This window comes from Varroa jacobsoni, unplaced genomic scaffold (genome assembly GCF_002532875.2).
Source record: "Varroa jacobsoni isolate VJ856 unplaced genomic scaffold, vjacob_1.0 scaffold_392, whole genome shotgun sequence".
Lineage (NCBI taxonomy): Eukaryota > Metazoa > Arthropoda > Arachnida > Mesostigmata > Varroidae > Varroa > Varroa jacobsoni.
In genome coordinates, this window is record NW_019213294.1 from 222,775 (window position 1) to 240,721 (window position 17,947).

Sequence of the window (17,947 nt, forward strand, 5' to 3'; positions counted from 1 at the left end):
TAATTTTCGTAAGTGACTACGGATTACGCTATTCTATAAATGGCGGTGTTCAATGATTTAAATACTAATTGAATGTTAATATGTGTAGATAACAGATGAAAGCACAATGGTTTTTAACAATCGGCCAAAACAAAATAATAAAAAGTGAAATGTACGCCTCAAAGTTTACTTGACACTGTCGCCGAGGGCAGAGGTTGCCACAAGATGGCAAGAGCAGAGAGCTCTTCTATCACATAGCTAGAAAAGGCTATACAACACTTACGGAATCAAGTTCGTTTTTGAGAAAAGGCCAATTTAAGGTACATCTGTTATTGGCTAATGGAATCTTAACATCCGCTTTTAACCTTCTGTATTCACGTAAATTGTGTAAATTTCATGTACCTTTGGTAGAACTTGGCCACTTTTTATTAGAAGGTAAATTGTCCAAACTACGAAGCCTAATAATATGCCGTTGAATGTATTAATACACTGTATAAGTAGCAATAAACGGTGGCGACCCCCTAACTGGAAAAAAACCAGGAATTACAAGTTCCGGCTCCGATATTGATATATACACTTGCAATGTGTGTCATCGAATGCCAAACTGTTTCACTAACCGCAGTGTTGTTTGTGATCTCTGTCTGAGATCGGCGCTAACAACTTTTTGTAAACAAACTATGGTTAAAGGAAAAAAAACTAACAAAAACTAAATATCAGCGTTGTTCGTCATTATTTACCCTTGAGACAGCAGATTTAATAATTAAGTAGGGTTAAAAGGATTCATTCAGTAACGGAACGATCGAAGAAAGCTATGATTCAATGACACAATGGACAACGTCGGTTTACCTCGTTTACAGACAAGGCAAGTTCAATCAGTGTCGGGTAGACATTATTGCGTTTTATCTTATTGGATATCTCATCTATATCCTATCCATAATTTTTTTTCATCAGGATCTTCAAAGTATCGTAATATTATGTGGGACAGGCAACTCAGTCATTCGATATGTCAGAGTTTTTCAAGTTTTTTAAAGACACTCAATCTGTGGGTGGTCATTTGACGCACAAAAGAAAACTTGTACCTGCCGAGTTGTCTAAGAGGAGTCTGGCATTTGACCCAGAACATTAACTTTTTCTTATAACGCTTGAGCAGGCTGCAGCTATTTCAAGTGTTACAACATTATTCTATGAAGTTAAAATTAATTAGCATAAGATTGGCCTATTTCTTAGTTGTAAAACGGACTGCCATAGAATTTGCTAAATATATATAAGTGTTAAGCTATAAGTGTACAGAATATAGCTAACTCTTTGTTGAGGAGCAGGTCTAGTTTGCATACAACAAATTCAGAACCACTATTATAGTTCTTTATTAGAATAGCTATTATTCCAGCTTTATTAGAATAGAACAAGGATTTATTTCAGAGTGGGGGAGGCAGTCAATCAAGCTTATCTAGACGTTCATCCAGGTCAGGTTATGCTTTTTTTTTTTTTTTTTAATTTTCTATCATGCAAGCAAGCATTTCAGAATTTTCGTTTTTTTTTTGTATGTGTGTTAGACTAATAAGGACAGAGGACGCATTAAAATATTTACTTCTTCAGTACAAGGATTCGTATGCGTAGTTCAGGTTAAAACATTTCATCATAATAGGCGTCCCTGCTTGTCCTGAAACGTGCCGTCCTAATCGAACAAAAACGTGTAGATGCCTTCTCGAGACAGAACAGCTTAAACTTATGTGCAGCACTTGCATGCAATTTAGTATTAACCCGGACATACGACAGCTTCCGTTTGTGCAGAAACTACATGAAACCTGACTAATCCTATCGTGTAATGTTATAGTAATAGCGTTACGGTGGTTGGTTTTCGAAACGGTCGCACCACCACGCCGGTATCTGACGCGTAGATTCTAACTAGTAAAAATATTTTATACATTTTTTGCACGTTCTGATGCCAGCGACTGCTAGCTATCTGGTACCTAGAATAATTTATAATAGTTTACAAAGTCGACGCGTCATAGGCACAGGACACGCCAAAGCACCTAAGACGCATTAATGCTTTAAATAATACAAAATATAAATATTTTAATGTGAATCCTGCCTTTATATTACTACATTCGAATTAGTTAAGACAAGACCTCTGGAGGCATTCGATAGTCATTCCTATCAGTAGCCTGAACAGCTGTTCGAGTCAAAAACCTGAGAGGTTGTGACAGTCTCTCAGGGCGACATATTGCCACTATGCTCTTTTAAACAGATCCTACTTGTAAAAATTATCACTTGCAGGGTTTCGCTACCGCCAATTATTGTTTAGTTTCCATGGCAAAATAGCTAAGGCCCATTATAAGTACGTTACTAAGTATGATTTGTGATCACAAGAATTAACCCTGTATGTGAAAGCTCCAAGAACCAAAAGATTGTCAGACAGGCTTAAGCCTCTAACGATGATTACGGGACCGTTAGTCGAGGCAGCCTTCTACTGTTCTAGCATTAGTGATATTTTCTATTCTGATATTAAATAATTGCAAGTTAAAAGTTAAAATCATTTAGGACTTTGCAATTAGACCTGGAAAGTTTATGCAGAATGTTCGCCATTAGATTGATTAAGGACATAAAATTATGTAAGTCTAAGTGATATTTTACTTTCAAATAAACTTTTCACTTGCCTCATATGCAGCTCAGGTAGGAAATGGCCAATATTTAAAAGTTTTTTTGTTTTTTACTTTATTATTACGCCCTGATTACTCTATGAAGAGGGCTGTAGGTTGACTATAATAATGTTCACTATTATTGAATATAAATATCGGCGTATAAATAAACTTGGCGAGAAACGAGGATCGCTTAATTTTATATGGTTTCTAAATGTCTTGCTGTAGTAAATTAAATGTCGACTTTTTAGAGGGTACATGGATATATAATTACTCGACTAGCCTAACGATAATAAATACCCGGTTTCACAGGTATTGTTTCTTCATTTCCAGTTGGCATGTCATAGATTCTGTCGAAAGAACCGCTGTCGAAGTTGAAATGGAACTTCCTCTGTCATCCATTTATTAAAGGTGATGGTAATGAAACGATCTGGGCAGATGACACGATTCACCCTATCGGATACCGTCGGCTTTAGGTTGGGCGAATACGGCCCAGAATGAATTAGAACAGCTTTTTTTTGTTGTAGCTGCTAAATAGACTCGGTAAACAGGTAAACTGTTTGCGAAGGACCTACAAAAAACGGATCCGCTAGTTAAAACATCGAATAGAGTAGCAACTAACCGATAGATATTACTTATCTCTAGTCGGTCGTTTATGTCGCTTTTGAACAAATGTCAAGCAGGCTTGCACTACACTGCTTAATTGTTACATAGATAATATGGCGACTCGAGCTTGAAGGTCGCGCCATTTCATTCAATTTCAGATTATGAGAACAGTTTTCGATACACAAAATCAACCGGTATGTACTGGGTTTCCAAAACGGAGCCCATTTGTCAGGCCCATTAATAACTTTGTGGCTGCTGGCAACACAAGTAAACTGAAAAAATTCAGGTCTCCTAGAAGCAGCTGTATATTTTAAGTATTTCTGCTGTGCATAGTTAAGACGCGCCTGTTCTCCGTCTATTGCAGTTTCTCAAACGGACAGAATTAATAGCTCCATTGCAAGCGACATAGCTTTCGATGTGTGGCTTCTCAAACGTGGACGCAATCATCAGGCACAAACGGCCCGTCAAGCGTCGTATCGAACAGCTGACTCCTCTGACATTGTGCTATGTTGCTACAGTTTTTAAAAAGAGAACCGTCGCACCGTTAACCTAGACAGAGCAGCACATTCGCATTCTAGGTTGCTCTGATCATCAATCAAAATTTTATATCATTTGTTTAGAGCAAGCCGTTGATTCAGGACTAACGGAAACGCCTGTCACTTAGCTATGATCGATTACAGTTTCGCGTACATAAACACGACTTTACTATAATACTCTGAATGTTCAAAACCTGAATTAACCACAACCATAACGCATGTTTACTAATCAGGTTACGAATTTGTAGATTTGCATATGACAGTCCAACCGATTCGAGCGAGCGTCAGCGTGAGGATGACTTTTCACGTGCGAAGGCTATAGATAATTAGGTCCAAACAGATGTCATCGGCGGCATCACAATTGGCGATTATCTATCCTTGATGGTACGTAAAACCATCGATTCCTTTACAGTCAAACGCGAAAGCATGCGAATGGCGTTCGGATCTACCTAAGTAGAAGGTCATTGCTTTATACATAACGATGACAAAACGTAGTAGTGCCGTAGAAAGCCTTCTGATCTTTTCTGTCGTCTGCTTATGGATACTGTTCGAAGTGAGAGAAGACCCGCACCCCATTGGTTTTCGTTCGTCTACTTCTGAAGACACGTGAGGACCTTTTATTTGTGTGTGAATATATTCCCCGGACAATTGATTTCGGGCACGGATTTGTCGGTGATTATTACCTATAAGCAAATAGCTGGAGACGAAGCTCCGCATTTATATCTCTCGACCACTATGACATCAGCCGGAATTGTGGCTAGCGAATTAAATATTCAAGGTTGTTCTCTCCTGTCTAACCAGATCTTTGCTATATTCTATAGACAGTACTAATACTGGTGATCTTCGTAATCCTGATGGAAAATAGTTGCGCAAAATGTGCATAAACATATTTACTTCTGTGTGACAAGCTGGAAATATTGCAAACATTAATGCGTTTACTAATTTGAATTATATATAAAGCCAGCTTTTCAAACAAAAATAAAAGAGCTTCTTATCCTTGGTACGTCATTCAACTTAGCACGTTATTCTTCTTTTCTATTGAACAACATTTAACAGTAGCGATGTTTTTTTTGTAGATAGGTTTATGTGCAAATGACAAATATATATAGTGAATGACCCAATTTGTAGTTAGTTCTCAGGTCTCAGGCAAAGTAGCTTTAACGTTAGGTCAGGCCAAAGTCGTTTGTACTGAACAACAGGCCTGCGATTCAATTCACTTTATCAGCGTACAATGTGCCTGCCAAAATGTAAGCTATCATTGCTGGTAAATTTCCACACTAGAACAAAAAAGCATGCCAGTGGTAACGTTTATATTAAGACGTGGTGATAACGTCTTTCGGACGTCGGATACACCATGCCATTAATGTGAATCGTGCATAATCACTCCGACTTTATAGAACATTAACAGTAGGTAGTAGCACTTTCTTGGCAGGTTGAGCCAAACCTGAGTGCCTTATTCCTTGGGCTCATCCCATAGAATCGGCCGAAATATGTTCTCTTATTTTTTTTTTGCTGGTTTCAGGGTATAGTTAGTGTCCCAGTAGTGCGGTAATGAATAGCGTCTTCTGAACTCAAGAGACCCGTGATAATCGGGATTCGAATCCAAACGTGGAACCGCTTCGTTACGCGCTAGAAGCCAGCTATTTGATGGGATACTTAGCGATGGTCCCGAAAGTTACAGTAGATTGTGATACTGCTGGGGTGATGCTCGTGCGTCTCCATACCGCTGAGGTAATCGCGGTCTGCGAAACTTCGGCTGAAGGTGGTTACCCGTACAGGGTATTGCTACACGCGGTAACATCCACGCTGAGAGCAAAGCACTTGTTGGTAGTGATGGCCTACCTATCGGTAGGTAACAGTTTTAACGAATCAGTTCAAGCTCTGTTCATGAATCGTATGAAAATGTATAACTAATTTAATATCGATGTATAATTTGTAAAACTACTCGTTATTAAAAGCAACGATAAAGTCAACTAAGAGCTATATTGTGGCTATTGCCAGTTACTCACAGCTAGTGTTTCGCAGAAAAAGGCCGCCGTGCACAAGTTACCGTTCTCTATCGTCGAACACACTTGTATAGTGAATAATGAGACCACACTACTATTATTTAACGCTGTTAAAAGCTATCGGCTTCAGCCAGTTACTAAACTGATCATGTGCGTTCAGTTTTGTCGATATTACTGTATAATTATTCTCAACCAACTTCTATACCTTATATTACCCCGGCTGAAACAGGGGGCAAAACCCGTTTCGCCGGGTTGGTCATCCTATAACGAGGCTCTGTTTAGGCGTCTAGTCATTGCTATGCAACGGACAACGCGGACAACTAATATTACATTTTACGTTCAGTGTCTACACTTTTCTCTTCGCAGGTAGCAGCTCTTTATCAAATAAAAAAAAGATCAGGCATTGTTACACAATATGCCATTAGAACGTCTGGCCGAATGAAAAACAGTTGTCTCTTAAGCCCATTTTGATTCCGGCTGTGCACTGTTATAGCGGGCATACGCTCGGAGTCGATGTGTACATGGGTGGAAAGTCACGTGCGTAGACTATAGAACTCATTATGGTTAGGAAGCAAGTCTTCGCAGGGTGTAAAGGTCATCCCGATGGCAGTCAGAGTCATAAACAATTTTCGTTTGTTTAGTACGACATCGACAATGGTCATGCGGTGATTATGGCAGTGCTATTGTAATTGCTATCTAAAGCACGCAGCTGTCCGCTTCAGACAGACCATGCTACTTCAGAATACTAAAACAATCAGATAAGTACTTGATCTTGATTGATGCGTTTCTCTGCGGGATACACTTGTGAACTATAAACGTGACCGTGTCCTGATGTATCCTGGTGTGGCCGCTCGCGATGAGGCCTCCTTCAGAATACCATATCATTGCCTATTAACTGTTGTGCAGGAATTCTCATCAGCACATGAAATGTAGATGCTTTTCATTTTGACTGCTGCACAAATCAGGTTCGATGCTTCGAGCCTTGATTCAGCCTTCAGCCTTACTACCAGGTTTTAGCTTTGGGTAAATAGACTTACACATGAGCCGGCATGCATTACCATCCTACTATCACTGGCTGGGAAGGGCTTTTGCTAATTTCGCCCAGCTCACCTTGATTCTTTCAAGCTAGTTCGTTAGTAGTAGCAGTAAAGAACTACCGTCAGTACTAATTTCATCGCCATTATGCTCAGCATAAGTGAACAATGATGTACGCAGAAGCTGAGTGAAATCAAACATATTAATCAACAACTTTTGCCATAACTTTTACACAGACTGAGCATTTCGAAACTGAAGCCGCGGAGCCGAATGTCAGGCCGGAGACTACGCGCGTAAAAAGTCACTTCTTGTCAATCATTAAAGTGACTTCTATCAACAACGGTCATGCCAGCATCGATGAATACGAGCGGCTTTCGTGGCCGGCTCAGCTTCGTAAGCACCCAGTAGGACAGATGTGATGAACATCACTGGAATATGTGTAGAATAGAAATTTAAATCAAGCCTGTCAATCATCTACGCACTAGTAACGTCTAATCATGCCGCCAACGCTGCGAAAATGTCGAGTAATTGCAAACAACTCTGGCCGTACATATCCGTGAACCGCGAAGACAGAAAATGGCTTACGGCGTGCGAAGACGTAATTGCGAACGTCATAATTGCAACTCCACGCTATTGGCTAAATAAGACAACGGCGTTACAAGTACCGCCAATGCGGCAATGGACAAGTCGTCAGGCAGAGAACACGACTACATTTCTCCTCCTAAAGTAGCTGTTGTTGTGAACGTTATAATTGATGATACTGGTACACCGGCTGATACGGCTGGCTACGAGGGGTTTGGTTGTTCGTTGCGGACAAACAACCTGTATTTTTGAGATTATTGCTATGGCTATTCGTTCTATGGCTACTGTTGCTTGATAACGTATACGTGTAGGGGTACGTTTTTGTTTAGACGGATGGGCCGGCTTCTGACGGCAGGTCGAGTTCAAGCGCAAGACGCCGCGATTCGTGACGGACAGAAACATACAACGTTAATGAGCACAGTCGACCCTGGCCGCAGCGCAAGCTGTAGAGTCACGACAGAATACGACGAGTACTACGCTTTTGCCGGTATTTTGTTGCATGAAACGCGTCGCGGACCGTGTGACCTCTTTGAAGACAATAAGAATAACAATAGAAAATCTGATTCTCTCTGCCGAATCAATCATCGACATCTTGCGAGTGTATGTATGTGTATCCTTGCTGCAATCGATGACGACTAATTGAGACTTACTCAGATTGTAAATGTGTTATTTTCGACGTTTATGACTGTTTACACGCGTGTTTGCGTTACCATGTTCATGTTGAAGCTAGATTTTTAAAGATGGCTGCGTTGTCTTTCGGATGTGGAAACTGAACGTGTCTGAATGGAGTTCGTCTCGAGCGAACGGGTTGATTAGTTTTAACCCAATCTTGAATAGAGAACGAATACCTGCTAGCAGCTGTCATTCAACAATTAATGAACGTCCTTTAAAACGGACGCACTCTGAAAAACACAGGCTACTGCTGTAAGCAGTGAGCTACATTTGACAGACCTGATTGTCGTGCTCGTGCATCGTACTTACCTGCGTACCCATATGAATAAATAGACATGTCAAACATTTTATTGCAACGACAAATATGCAAGTTAACTAGAATATATATATCTGGACAGATATTTGGATGATTTTTTCTTTCCTATTTCCGCCACGGTAGTGTTGTTTCTTTCTCAGTTAATCATAGCGAAGCTGTGCGACCTGGTATTTCAACTTAACGAAATTACTTATCCATTAGTATCTCTGGATGCTGACCGATATGAGTAGCAGCGTCGTGAACGTAATACCCTTGACACATTTGCCTGATCGTCAATGTGCGTGCATAGTCTGTCAGTGCTTCGATCTCTGACTGAGCTATTTTTCAGAGAACTCATGATAGCAATGAGGTGCAAATGAATATAAATCATTTTCCCTTTCTGACTTGCTGATGCTGGCTGTATTTGCTACACTAACAAGCAGGTATGAACAAGCTTTTGAAAGGACGATAACAAATTAAAAAACTAAACACATGGCATTGCAACAATGACTGCTGTTAAATGTTATCAGTTCATATATCTATTCGACTGGGAGCGTAAGCTATCACTATATAAATGCTATGGAAGAGAAAATACCTTAAGCCGTTTCAATACAATATATGCTTGTACACTGGTTTTAAGACAGCCTATTTTAGGACTTCATCGAATCACAGCTGTACGCTCCGAAATCGATTAAAGAATCAATCCAAAATTTCACTCTTGTGCTATGCAGGCCGGTTTTCCCTTGATGTCAACCCTCGGCCAGGAGTGCCTCACAACTCAGGCTCTTCAGGCCCTTAGCACACTGCTAGGGCTAGTGCCATAAGGCGCATGCCCTCAGGCTCGTAGCTAAGCATTTTTCGCACGTGTCACTTCGTTGACGGTTGATGACTGCTGGAAAATCCTGCCTATTTGAGGGCCTAACAAGGCGATGAGGAACATTTCGATAGGGGCAACCCAACAGACGTGATATTAACTTCGTAGCAGAAACACATCCATTTACGTTGGTTAGATGCTTACATTGTATCGTCGGCAACGACGAATAAAAACTGAAAGAAGTAGACGGCACCGCTTATATAAACTTATGTCATTCTAAAAGTTATTCACTTAATTGGATCTTCTGACCTTCAGCTGGCTGGAAAAGCTGTTAAGGGGCAATGCTTGGGATATCACCTTATAGATACTTACACCTTATAGATAGAACCTTATAGATATTGCTATATTATTCATTTAAACTTTAAAGGCCACATGGTTCTTGCACAACTTAGTCTTAGAAAGAGCATTATATGCAGAAATAAGCTGAATTAAATCCATGCAACTGTATGATCCTACACTTACAACAATGATTTTAATAATAATAGCTGTAAAATCTATATACATCCAACGCAGATCAAAAACCCTAGTTAAAAATAACAATCTGATATAGCACGAAGGTTTGCATACATCTAAACTAAGATATTCCCTCCCTTTTCGCCTCGCAGAAATTCGCTCACAAACAACAAAAACTATCTTTAAAAGTCATCCTACCAACAGCGATTTTATATGCTATGCGCAACAAACGTACGCATGGTTAGCATCCGTCCCCAATTCGTGCGTTTAGCCCCCCCCCCCCCCCGTCAGACAATGGCGCGTCTACAAGATGGCGGAACCTATATTACCACTGCGCTGAAGTGACATCACCTGTATCGTATCAGCTTCTTGCCAGAGTGTGTCCCTTACAGTGATCTTCTGCATCTGCGAAGACCAACACCGATAGCTCTGGTTGGAGCATTCGACAGCGGAACGACCGAAAGGCCGGACGCCCGTCCGACAAAGATTCGCTTGTTTTATTTCCTTCTTATTTCTTGTGTTTTCTTACCTTTCCAGCGATCAAGATCTAACAAAACGGATGATACCGCCGATCGGTGTTTGGTTAATTTCCCGCCCCGTATGACTAGTTTGCTATAGGGTATAGCCAACGAGTGGACAGAGAGATTTACGCTAAAGCAGTTGTAGACGTTGGCGTCGATTTTTTCGACCCGCCGGCAACTGTCTGTAAGCCGCTCCGGCCTTAGGCATCGTCGTTGCTTTATTTATGCAGGCGTGAATTAATCATACGCAGGACTCTATGAAAACTATGAAATGAAAAGCTAGCAGCGCGGCAGTCCAACTATGAAGTGTGTTTCTCGGCACCGGGGTAACGGGCACATTGTGCCTATGTCTTACGTATACATGTGCTTATTGCAGTAACCCGCTGCCACCTGTCTACATTCACCTGCGGGTTCAGCTGTCGGGTCAGATACAATGGCTGATCTTGAACTTCTGCGGTTAACCCGCCAGCTGCACCCGTTAAATTTATGACCGAGAAGCTACAAGCATGCCTTGCTATCATTTAGATAAGAACTTAATCACAATCGAAGTCACGAGTTAGATAACTATCATAGTCGGCAACCAACAGAACAAGCGGGATCGCTATGCTGTTTGCGCAAACTACGGTCGCACTTATAGTTACATGTACACGTTTTTTACCTTTGCTTGTTTGTCACTTGTTCAACTGCACCGATGTTTCGTGTCCGTCTACGGATTCTGTAAGCGATCGACTGTTTGCAGTCGTGGTACACAATAGCATACGCGCATTTCTCCTTCTGGCGCTAGCCACGTCATCGCTACTTTCCTGCCGCCGCCGCCGCTGCTGCTTCCCAAGGAACATGAGACTAATGTCAAAATAGATTTTAGCTTTTTCAACACTATTTCTAACTTCAATGACACACGTAACCTCGCGCATAGCACAACAAGGAAGGAATCGAGTGATTGTGTTATAATTCACGGCAAGTATTAGATAGTCTGAATGCTATTCTTTGTTTATGATAGTGTTCAGGACATGAAACGGAAAATGGCGGTAGAGTGCAAGGATGAACGGCCTCCAGCCGCAGACAGCATGCGCGCAAGCATCGTTGTGGTGGCGCGCTGGTATACGACTAATCTCTATCAACTAAAGGGAAAAATAGCCGTTAATCGAATGGTGTTGATTCTTTTCGCACGTCCCACTTCGAATTTGACAACTATATACATCGAGCACAGTGGCCGACGAAACAGATGAAGGTTCGCTGACCCGTTCGCTGATTCGTCTCGAACATCAAGACTGTTGTGTAATCGGCCCGCCACCGCTATGATATTGTTGATTGTCATTAAATTCGCAGTCGTTATCTTCCATGACCGTCATCAGCTGTCGCTGTTACCCTTGGAGCTTACGTCGTTCTAGCCGTTTCGGCCTGAACTACAGCAAACGGTACAGCTGATTGTATTGGCTTCGGCGCCTTCTGCTGTTGTGCCCGTTATCGGCATGTCTTTTGTGTAACAAAAAGATAAATGGGTGAAGATGCATAATAGGTCATATGACGGGCGAAGAAAACATAACAGGATACGTGTGTGATGAAAAAGGAAAAATGACTCCGCTTTTCTGTTTGGCACCAATGTCGCGCAATTACAGTTTCGTGGAGTACTCTAACGTCAACAACATTCTATCAACGATACGGAGTCGACACCCAACAACAGCGGAACTTTGCCACAACAAAAGTGTTGTACTTCAGGGACATGCGATAGTATTCAATTGATGCATTATCTCGATAGGTAACAAACAGCCGATGCACGGGTTACATATGGGTACTAAATATTAGTTGGTTAAGGCCAGATAAACATTGTGATTTCTTCGCACGTAATTACGTAAGGACGTAATTACGTGTTGTCGGAAATGAAAATTTGTGATTCGGTGAAATTCGGCGGAAGGAATTATCCGAAGTTGACATAAAACGGCGCTCGTGCCGAATAACACACAAATTCAAGGCGGGAGGACATTGTTAATTTCGGAACAGAAAAAACGACGATCACACGTTGATCTAGCAGCGACTGTACATAATTCATAGATTTCCAGAAAAGATGAAAACTTTTGTTTTTGGATTGGTAATTACGCATAAAATGCTTATTTTGGGCGTTACGACCGGTATTTTCTAGTTTTAATTAGCGGACGGAAGCAGCATACGGAAAACAATGAAGGAACCACAAATACTACGCTACAAGTAGTAATTTCTTCAGAAAAACTATCTTTCTGCTTGTTTTTATCGCGCCAAAACATGATTGATTGTATGTACAAAAGCCTCTTTGTGTGTGTGTGTGTGTGTGTATGTATATATATATATACATATGCCGGTTCGATTCCGAATAGGCACCTCCCAACGGCAGTTCTACGCTGTTAAGTCTCCCCGCATTGTCCGTTACGGTTTTAGCTGTAAAATAAAAAGTTTTCTTTGACCGACTTTGTCATAGAGTGCCTTGCAGCTATCTAGCTTCAAGGTTGTGTGGACACTGCAGCGGGAACTATGAGGTGGACGCGCTTGGCTTCGTAACGGTGCAGCCTTTATATGCTTGTCAGACGTTGTTGGTAGCAGTTCTTCCATCTCCATTCGTCCACCCATCCATTGGAGCTCTCTTCCGAAAACCTTTGCGGGAATGTACGAGTTCGAATCACCTCAATATGTCAAACCGGCTCATGATGCCAGCGTCGTTATTTTCTGAATTATCACCTGGACGGGAACTATGCAATAACTCAAAGATGACGCAAATACATAACTAATGTGCTAATTGTGCCACTCATCGACTTCTCAGTTAGCTGCCCTATGGGGCAAATCAGTGTTAGCATTACCAGCCGATTGCGTATTAGGCATCCGCCATGTGAATCACGTCTATTAGTATTTACTGATTAATAAATAAACTTGAGTTTCGCTTCCAAGAAACGCTTGCCGACTGTGAGGTGTCGGGTGATTTTTTTTCTGGGGATGACAGGGATTGTATTCGAACGCAGCTGATACAGAAAGTTAAAATAGTGATTTGGGCAATAACTCAATTATCTCCACAGCTACGAGAATTAACTTAAGTTGTTGACACGAGTGGTTCATGTACGGTAACGGCGAAGAATGCGTAAGTTAGATAAATGCACAACTTAGACACTTCTTTCTGAGCATATTGTATTGTTCGGAATGGGTTTGGGAATGAAGCGGTGGCAAGTGTAGCTATATCTACTTGGTCAGTATATACAAGTATACGTGGACACAATGGCTTGGGCAGCTAAGCCTTTGGGTAAAAGAGGCCAACTGTCAAGCCCCACCTGCATCGCAACAATGCGCTAGACGATTTGTGTTAATAGACGATATATATAATCAAAAGGTTAATGTTTTATGTCTAAAGAGGTCATATTAATAGCTAACCCACAACAGCCATCCTTAATACACAAAGGATATGACCTCGACCGAATTTTATTCAGCTAGAAATTTTTATATATATCAATCGTTTGACGTCCTGTTAACAATAGTTTATAAGCATATTGTGCCAAAGGTGTTTACAGTATATAATTATATCCTCAGAATGGTATAAAATGATCATATACTTATTAAATATAAGTAAATCGCAGCATAGATTTAGCAGAGTTTTGATCCGATGGGCACAACACGACACCTAATTCGTGACAGAACGTTAAGTACAGGGTGAAATAAAATGCTACATATTAGGTTATGTAGGATAGAAGATGGTGCCTTTAGCGCTGTTCTGCTACCATATGTTTAAAGCTGGAAATAAGAGATTCATTTTGTATTAACCGTAAGGGATGTCCCCCCGTGGATGACAGACGGGGTATCTGGTGTATGTCAGTGTGCTCATATGGATCTGCTCATAACAAAAGCTCACAGGGGCATTTTTTTTCCAATTTCTAAACCGAATTAATCCAACGTCGTTTTTACAGCATTCACATACGACACGCAGATTATAATGATATCGTTATTGTTACTTCATCCTTGATTTTTTTTTTTACATTTTTATGTTCCTGTTTCTCTTCGTACGACATATAAGGCGTAGGGTTTTCCATTTTTTGACTTATTCATGCAGCCGAGGAACATCGAACGGCCATTCAATAGCATGTTCGATCTGTTGTCGAAGGTTCATAATTATGCTTCTACTGTAATTGGCTACTCACGAGAGTTCTATGTAAATATCAGCATGTACGCGCCCTAATATTTCTCATCACCGATCTATCGCCGACGTTTAAAGATCGCATCGTTGAACGCCCTATTTACATTTGGCTTAACTAACCAGCCGAATCCTTGTGGGTATCCAGAAGGGACGTGATAAGTTTTTCCATAAGACACGATAGTTCCGTTCCTGTAATCCAATACGCCGGTCTCATTGGTTTGTTGCTGGGACGCTGGAACCACTGGCATTGTCAGAAAAATGTAACAATTTATGAATTATAAAAAAACTACAATAGGCATCGATAACGTTTTATTTTAGATCTATTCTATACGGCTATCAAGATAGTTTCTCTTTGATACGTCTGCTGATTTTAGGCTAGCAGACGTGAACAACTAAATTTCGTAGTAAAATTGAACGTTTTGCCCGTATATTATAAGGCACAGCCTTCTAAACCTTGCCCTGGCTAAACGATATTCGGTACAAACTTGTCTGCCGTTCGTCACCGAACATTTGATTACCTTAGTATACTTACATGAATAGATCAATAGAATAATCGTTAATTTCACGTACTCGTAGGTAGGAATTCAAATCAGGCTTCGAACATAAATCGCTGAAGTCGTATTGAATAGCCCATCATATCTATGCAGCACAAGGTTACACTACTATTATATAGTCTAAGTGAATATAAACTTACTAATAGTTGTCACGAAGACAAGAAACACCATAATAGTTGAGAAAACCTTCATTTTTGCCTGTAAAACATTATAGAACACGTGGAATGATCTTCACATATCCTAAAACAAAGTTCACGATTTTTACGAAGTGTATTACATAAACAGGTATACAGCACAATCTACACGAACCTTGCCGAACTAATATTATACTATGTGCGATAACGGGATCGTATCTTAGTCCACTCACTTCATCCTTAACCAGTGTATTACAAGAAAAGTGTATGGAAGTCCGAAGATCATTTGCTACCACTGAGTCCTGTGCGGGCAGTCAGCTAAAAGTTTCAATTTGTACATATTGATTTCCCAAAAGCCTCTAAAAAGCATTATAGTTACATTACGGTCCTAGAGTTCGCTGCCTTTGGGATTATCTGTACAAGATCCGAAAACCTTACCGATGGTATCCGTAAGCAAGATGGGTTGCACTAGTCAGTTTAGCGGTAAGTCCTGAGCTAATAACGGCATCGCTTGCAACGTCACTCTAATATATAATATTCCGACGTATGCGTGTTTTCTAGAGGAGACAATGTACCCACCATCAACTTCCTGTGTAGGTACGAACGCTGAACCGATAATAGCACGAATATTATAGCCGGTCACGTTCAGAGCGCGCCTAGGTTTACCGTAAAGAATTAGGTCGTTGGAATGCAACGGTTACCTTGTCATTTAGACGTTAGCAAAAAAAGTGGGCCGTCATAAACTATTGACGGAGCAACGATGGCCGATCTTAGTCATGACAAACCTGTATGATGCCTGGTACCGATCACACCTGCTCACATAGATTTAAGAAAAAAACTGGGAAGGACCGCAGTAAGAGTGATTACTGAACGGGATAGAAAAACTCCGCTTAGAACACGCTCTCATAAACGCTTCGTTTCGGTTGTCATAACTGATTCTATCCGATCAAACGGTTCAGCCCACAAAACACAAGTTTACTCACTATTTATAACTGGAGCTCATAGAAAATCTGCGAAACGTAAGTTACTAGGTAATGTGGTACACATCGATTGCCTAAGTTTTTCTGTGAAAAACACGAAAACCTTTGTATACAAACGACGAACGAGAGAAGATTGCCAAGAAATGCGGCGCAAGCAAATTAGTATCGTTAGAAATTTGTTTCTTTTTTGCATGAAGTGCTATTTTTTTATGTTAGAATGTTATTTTTTATTGGCATGTTTATTCAATATGGTAATAAGTCATGAGGAAGGTAAGATGACATGTTCGATTCGGGACTTATAGCACCCACAAGTTATTTTTAGAGTATTATTTCACTAATCCGCAAATAACTTTTCAATAATAATCGTGCACGGGAAAACATTGGTAGATGCAAACGTGTTAAAGTGTCACTCAAGTACGCTGAGAAGAAAAAATTCATGCATGATTGAATTTTAGGCGGTGGCAAATGAAAAGGCTCAAAAATGTAAAGGCTGAAAATGGGCGATAATAAGAAGAGATTGAAGAGACCCGAAAAGTTTCAAAAAGGTTAACCACAGAAGCTAAGGTAGGTGACCCAATTTGTTAATTCATATTCTGCTCGGTGAAATTGTCGTTGTGTTTTTATGTAAATGATCGAACTGAATAAAAAAAAAGATTTCTTGAACCATGATGATCGACTTCCGAGCCTTCTAAGTCCAATTCCATTAGTGATTTTCTATTTTTGTTGAAAATCTTTCTCGAACTTTTCAAAGACCGCACCAAAACCAAAAATAACGTGAATTGCCAATTTACGGTAAAATGAAGGTTATAGTATTGGCGGACGTTTATTCTACAGACCATATTGGATAATAACTGATCTCTGAACAGGATTTGAGCAAACATGAGTTTGCTGTTTTCTTCTAGAAGAAAATTGGCTGTTTTCTACTACAGAGAATAGCAAATAAGCACGTGTTAGCTGCGAGACGCGGCTTCCCAGGGCTTGCCTGTATCTGAGTGCCTCGCCCTGTACGACGATAAAGCGAATGTCATTACTCTGTATCGTACATAGAAAAAAGAGGAACTTTAACTCTCAGTCAGTAAACAAAAAAGCTTAAGTGTTTCATTTGTAATCCTGCAAATAATTCGTTCCTTTGTACATTAGGCCGTATCGCAAATCATTCAACTAGTATTTCCAACTAAGAATATGTATGTATTATCAACGCGATGGCTTAGAAGGCCAAGACTTCAGTTGAAAAAACGAGTGGTCGCTGTCTTAGTGCCGCCAACGACGCATTACATATCTGAATAAATAAAGCTATAAATATATATATATATATAATAGTACTAACTGTCCCAAATGGACCATTCTGGGAAATGCAGGCTGAACGAATCATTCTTGTCATTCAAACACTACGGGCTCAAATAGAAGCCGAACCTTCTTCGTGCGGTTTTTCATCTACTAGGAAAAAGCGTCCTCAAATGAAACACCTTTAATTATGGATTTGTACTGCATCTGTACCGAAGCGATCGAAAGAATATTCCACCGGTCGAACCACAATTGTCAATTATCAGTACATAAATGGTTTAGCTATTGACTAGCACAGAACTCTAGGTTTGTCACATGACGCAATTCGAGGTAGCTTATTTGATTTAGATGATGGTCTTTTCGTCTCTATAACGCATCAGTCGTAAACAACACGTTCCCAGAACAGCGTTTGCACTTCTAGTTACAGTTTGGGGACGGGAATATAGGTTGTTAATTACAGTTGCTCGTATCCTAGGATATTTCCGTATATAAAAATTCCCGGGCTGTGCCAAATATTAGGTGCCTGTGCATATCAACCTAGGCTGCCGACCGAGTGGATGCCGACAAATCGGTTCCTTCAATAAATCGAATTGAAGGCGTATCGAGGTATATAATTCATGTCTTAAAAAAAGACGGTCTCTAGCTTTCTA

General features: G+C 40.5%; 1 protein-coding gene and 1 long non-coding RNA gene across 5 annotated transcripts; one reads left to right on the forward strand and one right to left on the reverse strand.

Moving 5' to 3' along the window:
• Positions 1–1,361: 1,361 nt before the first annotated feature.
• LOC111260037 (uncharacterized) lies at positions 1,362–17,277 on the forward strand. Of its 4 annotated transcripts, XM_086968118.1 has the most exons (4): positions 1,362–3,029; positions 3,589–4,144; positions 5,283–5,608; positions 7,038–8,456. In XM_086968118.1, the coding sequence occupies exons 3-4, from the start codon at positions 5,408–5,410 to the stop codon at positions 7,218–7,220; spliced, it is 384 nt and encodes a 127-aa protein (XP_086824244.1). In that variant the 5' UTR covers positions 1,362–3,029; positions 3,589–4,144; positions 5,283–5,407; the 3' UTR covers positions 7,221–8,456. The 4 variants fall into 4 exon arrangements, 2 of the variants coding, with proteins under 2 accessions (XP_086824244.1, XP_086824243.1); XM_086968117.1 differs by lacking the exon at positions 1,362–3,029 and having other exon boundaries at positions 3,053–4,144; XR_002679999.2 differs by lacking the exons at positions 1,362–3,029; positions 7,038–8,456 and adding an exon at positions 16,469–17,277 and having other exon boundaries at positions 3,056–4,144.
• LOC111260036 (uncharacterized) lies at positions 9,383–15,581 on the reverse strand. The gene is made up of 4 exons (XR_002679998.2): positions 15,472–15,581; positions 15,040–15,097; positions 10,857–14,586; positions 9,383–9,397 (listed from the first exon to the last, which is right to left on the reverse strand). It is a non-coding gene; the product is annotated as an uncharacterized LOC111260036 (long non-coding RNA).
• Positions 17,278–17,947: the final 670 nt, after the last annotated feature.

Coding starts and splice junctions, on each gene's coding strand:
- LOC111260037 (XM_086968118.1), top strand. CDS start 5,408: ATGGGATACTTAGCGATGGTCCCGAAAGTTACAGTAGATTGTGATACT. Junction 5,609..7,037: donor TAGTGATGGCCTACCTATCG/GTAGGTAACAGT, acceptor ACTTTTACACAG/ACTGAGCATTTCGAAACTGA.